The 16,991-nt window shown below is 41.2% G+C and overlaps 2 protein-coding genes across 3 annotated transcripts in view; one reads left to right on the top strand and one right to left on the bottom strand.

Annotated features, from left to right (window-relative positions):
- dhx32a (DEAH (Asp-Glu-Ala-His) box polypeptide 32a) overlaps positions 1-10,093 on the top strand; it is a 23,154-nt gene extending 13,061 nt beyond the window's left edge. The window contains exons 7-11 of one of the 2 annotated variants that reach the window (XM_072667252.1): positions 2,062-2,253; positions 3,857-3,997; positions 5,861-6,051; positions 7,673-7,863; positions 9,556-10,093. In XM_072667252.1, the coding sequence (XP_072523353.1) occupies positions 2,062-2,253; positions 3,857-3,997; positions 5,861-6,051; positions 7,673-7,863; positions 9,556-9,748 (908 nt within the window). In that variant the 3' untranslated portion in view covers positions 9,749-10,093. The remainder of the gene's footprint in view (positions 1-2,061; positions 2,254-3,856; positions 3,998-5,860; positions 6,052-7,672; positions 7,864-9,555) is intronic. The other variant, XM_072667253.1, reaches the window with a different exon arrangement.
- bccip (BRCA2 and CDKN1A interacting protein) lies at positions 10,082-16,991 on the bottom strand. The gene is made up of 7 exons (XM_072667254.1): positions 16,759-16,991; positions 15,566-15,640; positions 15,046-15,126; positions 14,493-14,579; positions 12,947-13,134; positions 10,860-11,025; positions 10,082-10,767 (listed from the first exon to the last, which is right to left on the bottom strand). The coding sequence occupies exons 1-7, from the start codon at positions 16,888-16,890 to the stop codon at positions 10,597-10,599; spliced, it is 900 nt and encodes a 299-aa protein (XP_072523355.1). The 5' UTR covers positions 16,891-16,991; the 3' UTR covers positions 10,082-10,596.

Here is a 16,991-nt window from a genome sequence, read left to right as displayed (position 1 = left end):
AGAGTATGTAGGAACATTTAATTAGTAATTCACAACTTCCTGTTTCCCTGGGGTATAAATATGACGTGACACAGAGGCCATTTCTCTTCAACATGGGAAAGACAAAGGAACATACCATTCAAGTAAGGCAGATGTGTGTTGACCTCCACAAGTCAGGCAATGGCTACAAGAAAATAGCCACTCACCTCCACCTGTCCATATCTACTGTCAGAGGAATTATTAAGAAGTTTAAAACAACTGGAACAGTGGTAAACAAGCCTGGACGAGGACGCAGGTTTATTCTGCCACCACGCACAGTGAGGAGGATGATAAGAGAAATAAAAAGCTCTCCAAAGCTCACTGTTACAGAATTGCAACAAATGGCAGCTTCTTGGGGTCACAAAGTCTCCAAAACAACCATCAGGCGCTGTCTGCATGCCAACAAGCTGTTTGGGAGGCATGCACGGAAAACCCTTTTCTCAATCACAGTCATAAACACAAACGTTTGGAGTTTGCTAAGCAGTACTGGAACTTCAACTGGGACCGTGTGCTTTGGTCAGGTGAAACTAAGATAGAGCTTTTTGGCAACAAATGCTCTAAGTGGGTCTGGCGTAACACAAGAGCTGAGTATGCAGAAAAGCACCTCATGCCCACTGTGAAATATGGGGGAGGATCAGTGATGCTGTGGGCCTGTTTCTCTTCCAGAGGCCCTGGGAACCTTGTTAGGGTGCATGGCATCAGGAATGCTTTGAAATACCAGGACATTTTAAAACTAAATCTGGTGGCTTCTGCCCAAAAGCTGAAGATGGGTCGTCACTGGGTCTTTCAGCAAGATAATGACCCAAAACATATGGCCAAATCTACACAGAAATGCTTCACCACACACAGAATCAAGCTCCTCCCATGGCCATCTCAGTCCCCAGACCTCAACCCCACTGAAAACCTGTGGGGTGAGCTGAAGAGGAGAGTGCAGAGGAGAGGACCCAGGTCGCAGGATGATTTAGAGAGATTGTGCAAAGAGGAATGGTCAAAGATCCCTCTATCTGTATTCTCCCATCTTGTGAAACATTATAAGAGAAGATTAGGTGCTGTTTTGTTGGCAAAAGGGGGTTGTACAAAGTATAAACATCAGGGGTGCCAATAATTGTGGCACACATGATTTGATGTTAAACAATTATTTCTTAATGTGGGATTTTTTTCCTACTGAATAAATTCACTTGAGTTAAAGGTTGGATTTTACTCTTTTTTTCCATCGTGGTCCTATATTATTTAGAAATAAACTCAATTTATTAGAAGCTAAAGAACACATCTTAACCAGGGCAGGGGTGCCAATAATTATGGAGGGCACTGTATGTATATATAATATGTATGTATGTGTGTGTGTATTATAATATATAACATATGAGTTCAGCACTGTGAAAAGGAAGGGAATTGACTTTAATTAAAAAAGCCCTTTAAGAAAATGGGTTGGGTGAGTGCTGTTAGCCTAAGACACAAATTAAGTTTGCACATCAAACATGCCTTAGTTGATTGAGTACATCTAGGGGTAATTTGGGAAATTGCTTAAATTAGATTTCTCATTAAGTGTGTCCGCTTCACATTTAAGAGCTTTCTCTGTTCCAACAGACCTCAGATAAGATTAAAATGGAGAAAGCAGCAACATGTGTAAAGCACTGCCTAAATGAACTGGGCCCAGTCTTCCAAAAGCACAGCAGGTTGATATATTAGACAGTTCAGCAAGAATCCCTTAGAAGGATAGAGAACGTGGTCTACATTTGTTGCTGTCCAATAAAAAATCTCAAAAATGTAAAAAGTTTATAAATGTATTAAGTTTCTAAAAGCAATTTTAGAACATTTCTATTGGTCCACAGGGTTCCAACCATGGAGAAAATCAAAGGCGGACATAAATGGAGATACATGGTTTTCATTGGACTGCATATGATTTATCCAGGGAATGTTCCTTGAATGGATTAATAAAGTAATCTGATGTAATAATGTCATTTGGTTTCAGTGGAGTTTATATTTCTCTCTCTTTTTTTCTGGTAATTATGAATTTTCCTGTGGTTCTGTTTCCCTGCTCAGATCCTGAAGGCTTGATGCAAGCTTTGGAGGAGTTGGATTATCTCGCAGCATTGGATGATGATGGAAACCTGTCCGAGATTGGGATCATCATGTCCGAGTTCCCCTTGGACCCACAGATGGCCAAGGCTCTTCTGGCCTCCTGCGAGTTTGATTGTGTCAGTGAGGTGTTAACCATTGCTGCAATGCTGGCAGGTACAAAGATCACTACCCTGAAAGTGTTGTGTAGCTGGTCTGTTCCAGTGTGATTGTGGAGTGGTTGAGTTAATCCCATGAACCCTAGACTTTAAATGTAAGATCTGTTGTTGTTATCAAATAAAAATAAGTAAAATTAATTAAATACAAATATAAATTATTCTGTTTTTATAGTGAATTAGTCAGTACATTTACATGTGCATCTGTACATTTATCCAGTCTCCATTTATAGTAGTAGTAACTGCTATAAATTATTTAGGATCCATTACAAAGTATTCAGTTTCTATAATGAATTATTCAGTATGCGGTATGAATGATCTCATAATTATGAATTATTCAATATCCAGTATGAATGATCTCATAAATATGGATTATTCCGTATCCAGTATGAATGATCTCATAAATATGGATTATTCCGTATCCAGTATGAATGATTTATGTATGTAATTGTTATGAAATATTCAGTATCTGCAATGAATTGTGCATTACCCAGTATGAATTATCCAGTAATTACTATGCATTTTCAGTATCCACTACGAATTTAGTTTCTATTATCAATTATTCGGGATCCAGTATGAATTATCCAGTAGCTACTATGGATTATTTATGATATACTACAAATTATTTAGTATACACTATTTATTATTTACTATCCAGCATGATTTATCCAGTAACTACTATGAATCATTCAATATCTATTATGAATCATTCAATATTCAGCATGTATTATCCAGTAACTACTGTGAATTATTTAGTATCCACTACAAATGAGTCTGTTTATATTACAGATTATTCAGTATAAATTATTTAGTATCTAGGATGAATTATTCAGTGACTACTATGAATAATTCACGATCTACTATGAATAATTCAGTATCTACTATGAAAAATTTAATATTCGGTATGAATTATCCAGCAACTACAATTAAATATTTAGTATCTACTATGAATCATTCGGTATCTACTATGAATCATTCGGTATCTACTATGAATGATTCGGTATCTACTATGAATCATTCGGTATCTACTATGAATCATTTAGTATCCATTATTAATTATTCCTGTAACTACAATAAATTATTAATGATATACTATGAATTATTCAATATCCAGTATGAATTATCCAGTAATTGCTGTTAATTATGAATGATCTACTATGAATCATTCAATATCCAGTATGAATTATCCAGTAATTGCTGTTAATTATGAATTATCTACTATGAATGAATCAGTATCTACTATGAATCATTCGGTATCTACTATGAATGAATCAGTATCTACTATGAATCATTCGGTATCTACTATGAATCCTTCATCATGAATTATCTACTATGGGTTATTCACTCTCTATTATGAATCATTTAATATCCAGTATGAATTATCTAGCAACTACAATGAAATATTTAGTATCTACCATGAATTATTCAGTATCCTGTATGGATTCATTGTCTGTAGTAACTACTATGAAACACACAGGCCTTTATGGTTTAAAGGGTTAACTGTGTAGTTCTGCTGTATTCCTCTGAACACTTTTACTGGATTAATATGAAGGACTTTTTGGCCTGAAGCCTTTATTAAACATCACTCCTGTTCTCTCGGTCAGCTCCGAGCTGCTTCGTGGAGCCCCCGTTTGGCATGGAAGCAGAGGCCATGCAGTGCCACATGAAGCTGTATCACCCAGAGGGAGACCACTTCACTCTGATCAACATCTACAACGCTTTCAAGCACAGCCAGAGAGAGCCGTGTGAGTAGAGCAGCAGAAACCAGCGAGCTTTACGGTTTACTCTTAAAAAATGAAGATGCTTCCAAGGGGGCTTTGAGCGAGGCCACAGAGGAAGCATGTTTGTGACGGAGACGTGTGAGCGGGAAGAACCTTCAAAAGAAGTTTCCTCAGACCTTCTTTTAATCAGTGGCGGTTCTAGGGGTGGGGGGGCAGTCTAGGGACAGTGGTTATGTTAGAGGGGCTGATTGCTTTCTAGCTTCTGGTGCTTTGCAGGCATTAAGAAACGCATGTATACATTCAATATCAATCGTTATTTTATTTCTACAGTTTTCAGTTCAAATTTCACAATTTCTAATTTAATGTGATCACTTTTCAGAGTCTTTTCTATTATTTAAAATGTTATTATATATTTAGCTGTCTTCTATGGTTTGTATGTTTTTATATAGCTACAAGAAAGCACACTATATGTCCAAATGTTTATGGACACCCCTTCAAATGAATGCATTTAGATACATATATAAAACAGGACTCTGACTCTGAAGCAGCTAAACACCATGAGCCTATTGGCACCATGCTGCCTAATGCCAGGTGTGGGCTAGAGGGGTGTAAAGCCCCCCCAGCAGCTTTGATTGGGGGAGCAGTGGAAGAACTGGAATGATGGATGAGGTGGTATTTTTTAATTTTTTTTTTGGCAGAATTTTTACAGGTTATTTTCTCACATTTTATACAAACAGAAAAAAATAAATAACTACAGAGCAAAAAAACAAGTGTCAAGCCATCATTACGAAGGGGTTGCTGCACTAGCTTTGCCTTAATATCCTTCACGATCCATAAAGTATCGGTCTAGCTGTCTGAACGTTAAACACATGGCTTCTAATATAAATTATTTAATATGCAACACATTCTCAGAAACATTGTCCTAATTATAACCATCAAAGCACGATTATATGAACATTATTATATTCTTTGTTTCTCTTTTTAGACGCTTTTATCAGGTGAAAAGAGAGAAATCCACTGAGACGCTGTCTGCCCCACGAGGGAAACTCGGCCCCCCGCATAAAAGGGTCTGGCTGGAAAATGACTGACAGACTGTTTTACATTATTGTGCTTCTTTGTCGTCGTGTGTTCGCAGAAGTTGAGGAGATTTATGTCTAATTTAGTGGCCCCCTCCCCAGAACCGCCCCCCAGAACCGCCCCTGCACTTGATGATAAGCTTCCTTACCAATGTAAAGGTTCTTCACACTCACACGCCTCTATTACTGACATGCTTCTTGATGGAACCAAAAGTTGTTCTTCTATGGCATCGCTCATAGCTCTGTTCAACCAGATCAGCTCTGGATCTTGAGCCAGTTCTGTTCAGAATTCCTAGAACCTGCCCGAATTTGCACCATCTACACCATCATCAGTGGAGGGCGTTGCACAATTGAGGTAAACCACTGCATGATCTTTGAGGAGGTCGTCACTGTTGCTTCTCTGGCCTCCACACATGGTTGCCGTCACGGTTCGTGCGGAAAAACCCACAGTTCTTTGGTTCCAGATGGAATATTATTATTATTATTATTATTATTATCAAAAATTAGGTGTGCAGTCTGGACCAGATTCCATTCCCCGTTGGTCGGAAAGGGCTTTTAAAGAGCACTGGGAAACGCCTGTATTTTTAAGAGTATAGAAATGGCAGACGGGTATCTGCAGGACTGGGCCAGAGCCTGTCTGGACATTACTGTAAGTCCATGTAATGGCTGCTGTCTTGTTCGGTTGGTGCTGGAGGACCACCAGAATGCTCCTCACACTTTCAGAGGCTGAAGCATTTGGGGAAGCCACTGATGTTGAACCTCACCGCTGTAATTCGGAGTTATCTGACTCTGTTGGTTTGTTATGTGTCAGATTTCACGCAGGAAAAGTGGTGTCAGGACTACTTCCTCTGCTGTGCGGCTCTTCAGACCGCCGATGCCATACGGGTTGAGTTGGCGGACATCCTGAAGAGGCTCGAGCTCCCTCTCTCTGAGCCCGCCTTCGGCACCAAGACCAACACCCTGAATATCAAGAGAGCGCTGCTGGCTGGCTACTTCATGCAGGTGTGGAAATCTATCCCGCATCCCACACGATTACAGACACGGCTTTCTTAGATGCTCATGATGCAAATACTTTTTATTGAAACTAATTTGCCATTTTTATAGGTTTTCGTCCCAAAGCGGGATGTAAAATCATGTTTTTAGCTCTTTGTGCTGCTTTATATTTGTGCATCATCAAAAAGTGTCATTTCTTTACTTTTATTGTGTTATAATAATGCTTAATGCTGAGCAGGTGTCCAAATACTTTTGTCCTTATAGTGAGCGTGGTAATTCGGGCTAGATGTGATAAAGAATCGGATTATTTTATATGATAGATTTGTAAAGTTGAAATCCAGATGTCGGGGGTCTTGCCCAAGGACTCGTATTTGTGCATCGTGTCATTTCTTTACATTTTTTAGTGTTATAATAATGCTTAATGCTTATTAATCATACTTAATCAAACTTCCATGAAGTATTATAGGTGACTATCCCTAGCCAACATCCACAAAGCAGCAAATGAATAATTAAAATGCTTCCAGTGGGTTCTATTCTCGGATCATGCTGCTTGCCATCAGCAGCCGGAGTCAGAGAGAGCACAATGGGCCTTGCTCTCCCACATCACTCCTAGCTTGATGATAGTCGGCACAGGCGTCTATTAGCTGCTTTATCGGAGCTCGGGAGCAGCGCTTTCCTACCTAGCGATGCTGCATCAGCGGCAGTTCGTGAAGAGGCAGTGGCTGGATTCATATGCTAGTGTTCTGTCCTAGTCTTGGGGCCATTGCTAGTGATTGGGCAGTGGTGGCTCAGCGGTTAGAGCTCCGGGCTATTGATGACAGGGTTGTGGGTTCGAAACCTGGGCCCTTTTTTTTTTTTTTAGCAGGTACACTCCAATTATGACTGTTTTACTGGATCATGTGTATAAGATGCAGCATTGATAAAGCTATTATTAAGGGTGCATTTTGTAGTTGTTGATTTTTAAATAAAGCACACTATATGTCCAAATGTTTGTGGACACCCCTTCAAACTGTAAATAATAGAACTCACTGAAGGAGATAAACATCATGAACCTATTGGCACCATGCTGCCTAATGCCAGGTGTGGGCTAGAGGGGTATAAAGCCCCCCCAACAGCATTGAGCTGTGGAGCAGTGGAAGAGCTGTGTTCTCTGGAATGATGGATGAGATGGGGTGTTGATCATCATCCAACATCCTGACGTTACTAATGCTCTTGTCGCTGAATCCTCACAGCTGTGGTCCTCCGATATCTAGTAGAAAGCCTTCCTCCCTGGACAGTAGAGACAGTTTCTCCAACAAAGGCAGGATAAACAATCAATGAGCAGGTGTCCCAATACTTTTGTCCTTATAGTGAGTGTGTTAATTCGGGCTAGATTTGATAGAGAATCTGATTATTTTATATGATAGATTTGTAAAGTTGAAATCCTGCTGTTTAGAGAACATCAGTGAGTGAGTCAGGGGTCTTGCCCAAGGACTCTCATTGGTGTAGATTGGTGTGTCTGCCTAACCTGGGAATCGAACCAACCCTAGATGGTGTTGCTAGACAAACTGCCATGATTATTGCCAAACTTAATGATTATTAAGATCCTTATCATGACTACTGTCTTCTGTACACTGTTTGTGTTGGTCAGGTTGCTCGAGATGTGGATGGCTCGGGGAACTACTTCATGCTGAGCAATAAGCACATGGCCCAGGTTCACCCCCTGTCTGCTTATGGAGCGAAGGCACACAAACTTGGTCTGCCTGAGTGGGTGCTGTTCCACGAGTACACACTCTCTGATAACAACTGCATTCGCACAGTCACACAAATCCTGCCTGAGCTGTAAGTCTGAACTCTGTCCTCTATTCTTAAACATCACGCTGGTCCTGGAGGGCCTACGGCACTGCAGTGGAAGAACTGTGCTCTCTGGAATGATGGATGAGGTGGGGTGGTGATCATCACCATTATGTTTTATATATATATATATATATATATATATATATATATATATATATATATATATATATATATATATACACACACACACACACACAAAGAAGACCTTAAATACTCAGTAAATGCAGTGTGTGGCACCTTTAAGGCAGAGGCAACACACTGCATTTACTGAGTATTTAAGGTCTTCTTTGTGTGTGTGGGTGTATATGTATGTGTGTGTGTGTATGTGTGTATATATATATATATATATATATATATATATATAAAAAAAACATAATGATGATGATCACCACCCCACCTCATCCATCATTCACAGTTCTTCCACTGCTCCACAGCTCAATGCTGTTGGGGGGCTTTATACCCCTCTAGTCCACGCCTGGCATTAGGCAGCATGGTGCCAATAGGTTCATGATGTTTATCTGGTTCAGAGAGTCCTATTCTATATATGTATCTGAATGCATTCATTTGAAGGGGTGTCCACAAACATTTGGACATATAGTTAGACATATAGTACACTTGCTTGTAGCTATATATAAAAAAAAAAAAAAGCTACATATATGATATAATATTATATAATATAGAAAGTGTGTTACTGGTTCAACAAGTCTACTTACCACCCTGTTATTTCTAATGAGATTATAGCCGGTTAGCTTTTAGCCTTGCCCCCATTCGCTTTCCCAGTCTTACCATTAAAACAAACAATAATAATAAGCCGGCGCTTTCCCTTCCCATGTGTGTTTAGCTCCTGAGGTAGTCGGAGAGTTAAGGACAGTGGAGGAAAGCGTTAGCTTTTAGCCTAGCGCAGATCCCTATTTGCTTTGTCTAGACTTTGCATTGTGTCCCATGCAGAGTTTGAGCTCCTCTTCTACAGCGGACACTGGCTCAGGAAAAGCCGTGGTCACGAGGCCTGGGTCCTGTAGCGACCCTGTATTCCCATAGCTTGAAGAGTCTGGAGATGATGAGCTGCTCTCCAGGATCAGCAACACCATATTTTCCCCAAAGTCCCCGTCAGTGGGCGGGGTTTATGTACATTTTGGGGTCGTACATGTACTGAACTCTTGCTATTCTACTATATCAAGATAAACACATTCCAGGGTCCCTTTAAATGTGATTTTTGGCTCACTGGGCCGTGCTGTGGCCCTCCAGGAGCCTGTTTTTCCATGTGTGTTTGAGGGCTCTGCTAGAAACTATAGTGGGAAAACCTGGATGACCTTATTATCAGGTATTCTTCCTGGCTTTGTTAATAGAGCTGTACCCCCTCTCAACCTGCTGTTCATCCATGTTGACTCAGAGCCATGCCTGTGTCACCTTAAGGAGCTTTAGAGATTATGCTCGGTGTAATAATAAAAGGATTAAGCCTGAGCAACTAGATTTTGTGTCCTACTGCACTAACGTTCATACGCAACTACGGAAATCAGTGGTGCACGTACCGGTTGCCATATCTTGACTTTCATGATGAATGGACCAATAGAAATGCTCCAATATGACATTTTGGAGATTCAAGGAGTCAAGGAGGCGACGATCGATACAACCACCACAGTTCACAACAGTTCAATTTCTGCATATTTTCTGTTGCAGGTTCCTTCAAATAGCACCACAGTACTTTTTCTACAACCTGCCCTCTAGTGAGGGGAAGGAGCTACTGCAGCACATTCTGGACAGCGAAGGGTCTGGGAGTTCGACGAGGAGGCAGAAGAACCAGCTTGTCGTCACCGAAGCACCTAAAGAATCGGAGGAGTCCCAGTCGTACGACAGATGTGTGATACAGTGATCTGTAGACTGGGCTCCAACCTCGCCCATGGCCTGGGTTACTGGCCCAAGCCAACCGGACTGCTCCCAGTAGCTCAGCCAGCTCCACTTGACTCTGCTGCACACGCTGATCACAGTAACTTTCCCCACATTTCCAGGGATTGTCTGCACGCTTCTCACATAAATACGAGCACACAGAAAGGGGAGCTGATCCTCAGCATCAGCACTGTTTTGGGCCGTTTAGTCCATACTGCTGCTGATTATCAGCCTCAAACCTGAAGCACGCTGTTGTAAATACGGACTGTGAAAAGTTTTGTACTGCTGCTGCTCAGGAAGATAGCAATGAGTAAAAGCATTCTTTGGGAAATGTAGTTTATTTGTGGTATTTGTTGTTTTTTTTTTTTTTTAGATGATTATGTACAACATGGACGTTATTCAGCCAAACGGGTAACTTCACTTATTGGCCCAACCAAACAAAAAGACTTGAATTGACTTGGAATTACTGGCATCAACCCATTTCTTCAAACAGGAAATTGGATTTGGAGTTTAAATCAAAATTATAACCATTTACATTGTTTTTATCCACTTCTGAAAAGCAAAAATATTAATAACTAAATAAAAAAAAAATGTAATAAAATAAAAAGGCAAGTAAAACTTGATTAATTGGAGCTTTCAGTAATCCTTGAGGTCCTTATTGGCTGTTGATTGCTATTTCAGTATGAATCCCACCACAGTAATACGCCCTGACCACTGGCAGTGTCCACAAAGGTCCCTAATGAGTCAAGACCAAGACAAAGAGAAGTTGGGACAGATGTTGGGCTGCAGCTGCTGCTGCTGGACAACACGTAGGCATGTTGTGGGATAGTGAGTTCAGACAGTGAGATACTCCTTCAGCTTGTCTATAATCACCGGCATTCTGTCCATGGGTATCAGAGAGACCGTACGGAAGGGTTTCATGGGTACGTCGTCAAACGACCACCGTCCGGCGATACACGAGTCGGCCTCCTCCTGGACGGAGTAGTTAAACCTGGCCACGGCTTGCTGCGATCGGACAAATAAAAACAAAAGGCCACCGTTAGTCCCAAACCGTACAGATTTACGTAGCTGTTCGAGAGGCTTGCATACTTCCCTACCTCGTAAAAGAACTCCTCCTCCGCGTTGACGAACAGGAGCTCCTCTTTGGGAGGACCTCTGGAAGGGGCACTCTTCTTGGCTTCCTGGCACGTTTTGCTGATTAGCAGACAGTATTGACATTTCCCACTGGGTTTATTGGTCCTCTGAGCTTCAGCCATCTCCTCTCTGTTAAACGGGCAGCAAGAACAAGAGGAGAACCATCAAACTGGATTAGCAGTGTTCTCCTAAAAACAGCAGCTGATCCTCCTGCACCCACGGCACTATGGTACTCTGGTGGAGCTGCCAACAGTTACAACGACCTCAGCGACCTTATGCTTTAATGCCGGCCTCTCTTGCTCCTATTTAGCAGCCTAGCGATTTTCCACAAGGGGGCGCTATTGCTCTTTGATCATTTAAAAAGGTGAGTGCATCTTAAATTCTGGAAAATTAATGATGTTTGATGTAGGAAATGATGCCAACTTCACATTTTGTTTAAAAGCATAATAGCAATCGTTTAGATGGTAGTTACCTAGATAGCTACGTTAAAAAACGCTGCCCCCATTTACCACTAAAACACACATTCTAGGTTCCAAAGTTTTTAAAAGGGAAAAATAAGGCCTCTTATTTGCCAGCTTGTGTTTGAAATTGTCCCGTTCCAGCTTAAATGGTCGTGCAATTAAGTGCAAATAAGATGCCAACTTTAATTTAGTGAAATATTTATTCAATATTATTTATTAAATTAATAATTAATACATCTGATTAAAATGTAATAATAAAAACAAGTTATGCCAATTAAAAATTATTAAAATATACATAAACATTTAGAAAAAAGGCTCCTAGTGCAGTGGTTAAATGACTGAACCCAACGCGCCAGGTTAAATCTACCCAGCATGCATTTCTGTGTTTCGTCCATTAGTTTGAACCCAGCACTGGGTATGCAACCAGCTTTCTGAGCTTCACATCAGTGACCGTGTGTTCTTATTATGGAAATGTTTGAGTGCTGCTGCTGTTATTTGTCAGGGCTCGGTGCAGATCTGTCTGGTGTGTGTGGGGTGACCCAAATCCTCAGCATCGTTACGCAAGTCCAGCCACGTGACGGAATTAGGGCTGCAAGCCGACACGCTCAGTCCCAGCACAACAACAAACAGCAGCTCTGGGTCCTTCTTTACTTCTCCAGCAGGACGTAGGAGGAACATATTTGACCAGAATTTAATCTCATTTCTAATTAATTAGTAATAGTATAGTAATGGTGGCCCACAGCTAATTCTCACTTATAAAATAAGCCAGATTTGAGTAATTTCATATAAGAAATCATTACAATTTAAGCCTGTTTTTAAATTAGAATAAGAAATTAATATTGAAAAGCCCTCCAGACTGATATGGATAATGAACTCTGTCTTGCAATTATCAATTGGTGCCCCCTTGTGGTGCGAAAAGGTACAGTTTATCCAAGATTGCGCTGGACTGGCTGATACCACTAGTCACTTTGACGGCCCGGGACATAAAAATTGTCTCATTATTACCAGTAATTTTTTTTTGTTTGTTTTTAACTGACATTTATGCATTTTATTTTATACAAATTATTTTATAAAATATATATTGTATGTATATATGAGCCTAATATTTTATAATCTTAATATTTATATTACCCAAAATAAATTAATAATGCACTGGTAAATTACTGAACCCAACCAGCCAATTAACCCAGTATGTACACTCGAGTGCTCACCAATCAGCCATAACATTAACACCACTGTCAGCTGAAGTGAAAAACACCGATCGTCTCCATCTACAGTGGCTTCATCTGTCAAGGGGTGGATCTATTAGGCAGCGAGTGAACAGTCAGTTTTTGAAGCTGAGGTTGGAAACATGGGCGAGCTCATTGATGTGACATATGGAGGTCAACCTTAAAGCACAGGACGCCTTCAGAGGTCTTGTTGGGTCCCTGTCTCGATGGCTCAGAGCTATTGTGGTGGCACAAGGGGGGCCTATTTAATATTAGACCTTATTATTAGGTACTAATGTTATGGCTGATCGGTGTAAGCAACCCTGGGTGTCCTGATCTCTGAGATACTCTTAGAAATGCTCAATCTCTCCGCATACTCACAGGAGCTGCTTGTAGAGCGGCAGGGCGATCTGCGGCGGGACGTTGATGAAGCGCTCGCTGAGCAGCAGTCCGACAGCCTGAGACGAGTCATGCAGCACTTTCTCAAACTGCTCCAGCACGGACGCCGAGCACTGCTTTTCACACTGTCCCAGGACCAGCTCCTTGACCTGCTCCACACACTCCAGGCCCTGCCCAGGACACACACACACACACACACACACACACACACACACACACACACACACACACACACACACACACACTATGAGCGCAGTCACGGAGCCTGTATACCGAACACAATCACAGAAACCCTGCACACACTCGCATGACATCTTTCCTGAATACCATAGCAGGACCTTAGCAACGCCCTGACAACCACTTAGCAACCACCTGGGATACCATCTCAACTGTTAAGCGACACCCTAGCCATCACCTGTGATATCAGCCATCGTATATGCTATGACACCCACTTAGCAACTTTTTAGCAGCCACCTGGCCAACCATAGCAACCGCTAAGCAACACCCTAGCAACCACTTTTGACATCACAGCAACGCCCTGGCAACTACATGGGATACAATAGCAACTGTCAAGCGACACCCTAGCCATCGCCTGTGACATCATAGCAATGTCCCGACAACCACTTAGCAACCTTACTGCAACCACCCGAGTTACCACAGCGAAACCCTAGCCATCACCCATGATACTATAGCCATACTATCGTAGCAACAACTTAGCAACCACCTGGGATACCATAGCAACTGTCAAACACCACCATAGCAACCACCTTTGATATAACCATTATATCGTAGCAACAACTTAGCAACTACCTTTAATATCATTGGCATTATATTGTAGCAACACTCTGAGAACCACTTAGTAACCTCATAGCAACCACCTGGGACACCACAGCGACTGTCAAGCAATACCTTAGCAACCGCCTAGAATGCCCTAGCCGTTATATCATAGCAACACCCTGACAACCATGTAGCAACCTTATAGCAACCACCTGGGATACCATAGGAACTGTCAAACAACACCCTAGCAACCAGCTTTGATATAACCATTATACTGTAGCAACAACTTAACAACTACCTTTGATATCATAGGCATTATATTGTAGCAACACTAAGAACCACTTAGCAACGTTATAGCAACCACCTGGGATACCATAGGAACTGTCAAACAACACCCTAGCAACCAGCTTTGATATAACCATTATACTGTAGCAACAACTTAACAACTACCTTTGATATCATAGGCATTATATTGTAGCAACACTAAGAACCACTTAGCAACGTTATAGCAACCACCTGGGATACCATAGCAACTGTAAAACAACACCATAGAACCCACTTGTTATGTGATAAGGCAGCCACCTACACCTAGATTTTGCTTGTATACTTTTTCCTAATAAAAGGGGGGTTGTGCTGAGCCCCCTCGCCCCTTCATATTCTACTGCCTTCATGGTGTGTGTGGGGTGGTGTGTGTGGGGTGGTGTGGGGTGGTGTGTGTGGGGTGGTGTGTGGTGGTGTGTGTGTGTTCTACCTTCCTCTCCGTCAGATTGACGATGCTGATGAATCCAAACACCTCATCTGGATCCTCATCATCGCTGTCATCCGGCACCTCCGATTGCTGAAAACAGAAACACAGCATGACGCCCCAGATAAACCCACTTGATTGCCCCACATGAAGCAACAGAGGAAACTGGCTCATTACTGCGCCCGCCTCCTCCGCCTGCTGGGCGTAGCTACACTGCCTTCCAGAAGTATTTAACTCTTGGGAAAGTTGACATTTTCTAGATTACACCTGAGAATTATTCATACAAGATCATCATATAGTATTTCTACAATACAATAACATAACAGCAATATACGTCCAAAAGTTTGTGGACACTTGTGGGATAAGTTGGCTATCTGAACCATCTATTTGCATATGGGGCGTGTCCCTCCCCCCCTGCTGCTTCTTGCCAACTACTTAATTTCTTTCCAAATTCACATTTTAACAAAATTCGGCACAATACCACAGCTTTTAAATATTCAGATAATCAGAATATTTCGTGCATAAAGATGTAGGCCCGATACCCAAAGCCTTCTCTTACCCTGATCACACTGCCTATGTGATTCTGCTGGATGATGAGGTCAGTCAGCGCGGAGGTGTTGACATGTGCCTTCAGGAAAAGCTGTTGCAGAAACAGACACATAGGTTTATAACTACCATAACGTCCACTGTGTTCCCTGATCCACTTAAGTAAAAAAAAAACATGTATCTCCAAAATGATGATTTTACAGAACACGGTGCTTTGAATGGAAGTCAATGTAGTGAGTTTATTCCAAGAAATTTAGAGTCAAGTCAAATTTATTTGTATAGCTTTTTACAACTGATGTTGTCATGAAGCAGCTTTACATAATTAGTAAAAGACAAAAAATAATAATAAGACTATGACATGAAAACTGATAGAGCATTTCTATTGGTCCAATTACTCAGAATTATGTACACAGTGTACAGAAGCAGCTACAGGGTTCAAACCATGTAGAAAACTAAAAACGGGGAGATACATGGTTTTCCTTGAACAGCAGTGAATTATGTGCCAGGCTGGTCGTATGGCTTTGGTTGTGTACCTGTTGCATCAACTTCTTAATGCCACCAAAGTCATTGTCAGATATCGTGTGAGCCTCAAAATCCACAACGACCTCCTGAAAAGAAAAAAAAACACAATTAAAATAGTTGTATAATAATTAAAATAATAATTAATATATCATAATTAATATAATATATAATAATATTTATACACACACACACACACACACACACACACACACACACACACACACACACACACACACACACACACACACACAAAGACAACATTGCACTGTGTTTACGATTAGTAGAGGTCAGGGTGAGCATATTTTGTTTATTTACTTTTTCAAAGTTAATAAATACCCTTAATACAGCTATATCATCTTATTTCAGTGCCACATAAGATTTTACAGGTAAAATAAAAAGCTACATTTATCCTCCATGCCTATATATTAAACACAATGTTTACAAACGCATACCTAAGATAAACATTTACAAAATAAACATGCATATATATTATATACATACACACATATATACACACACACACAAACACATATATATATAAATAATGAATTATTAATGTTAATTAATTAGTTATTAGTGCTTTATCTTCACAACCTTTATTTAGTATTGTTGCTGCCATATATATATATATATATATATATATATATATATAAAAAAGTGTTTAGAAATAAACAAAATATTTAAAAATAATAATAAGTGTTACTTTTACCACATTTTACACACATTATATGTATATATATATATATATATATATATATATATATATATATATATATATATATATAGACCCAATCCCATGCAAATATAAAAATATCACTAAACTGAATAAATAAAATAAATAATAAACAACGTCAGCTGCCATAATGTCCAATATTTCTCTAGACAGATTGGATTATTGATTACAAACAAAATCAGAGGATCTTTCCTGAATATTTAGTTAATATTTGGTCCCACGAGACGAAATGAGGGGTTTAAATTAGGACTGATCCATTTCAGAGCCCAAACAGAGGACACGTGGTCACCCTAGTACCGGTTCGCAATGGTAGCCAGCTCGAATTATCCAGTCCACCTTAAGCGGCCCATTAACTACAGCGAGAGCTCCCAGGCGCCCTGCAGTCACCGCCGCACATTTAAGGTGGACCGGGGAGTTCAGCGCACCCTGCCAACACGGGCCGCAGCGCCTCCTCGGCCCCAGCCTCCCCACCTCGTTGATCTCCTCCTCCGACTGCTCGCTGTCCTCCTCCCCGCTCTCCTCGGACTCCTGCTCCGAGCTCTCCCCGCTGTCCTCCGGCTCGTCTCCGGCTCCGACCGCACGCCGCTTCGCAGACGAGGCCATGCCGCCGCTCTCACGCCTCCAGCCCGCTGCTGAGGACAGAAGTGACGCGCCCTCCGCAGTCCGTGTGGTTTATAGGGGCAGGAAACTGGCCGCTGATCGCC

This window comes from Salminus brasiliensis, chromosome 22, assembly GCF_030463535.1.
Source record: "Salminus brasiliensis chromosome 22, fSalBra1.hap2, whole genome shotgun sequence".
NCBI lineage: Eukaryota > Metazoa > Chordata > Actinopteri > Characiformes > Bryconidae > Salminus > Salminus brasiliensis.
Note: the sequence above shows the minus strand (reverse complement) of the source record. Positions and strands in the feature narration are given on the sequence as shown.

Excerpts from the sequence above, each read along its gene's own strand:
- bccip (XM_072667254.1), bottom strand. The coding sequence starts at position 16,890 with ATGGCCTCGTCTGCGAAGCGGCGTGCGGTCGGAGCCGGAGACGAGCCG. Across the intron at positions 11,026-12,946 it reads CCGCTCTACAAGCAGCTCCT|AGAGGAGATGGCTGAAGCTC; the intron begins GTGAGTATGCGG and ends CCCGTTTAACAG. Across the intron at positions 10,768-10,859 it reads AGGAGGAGTTCTTTTACGAG|CAAGCCGTGGCCAGGTTTAA; the intron begins GTAGGGAAGTAT and ends GTCCGATCGCAG.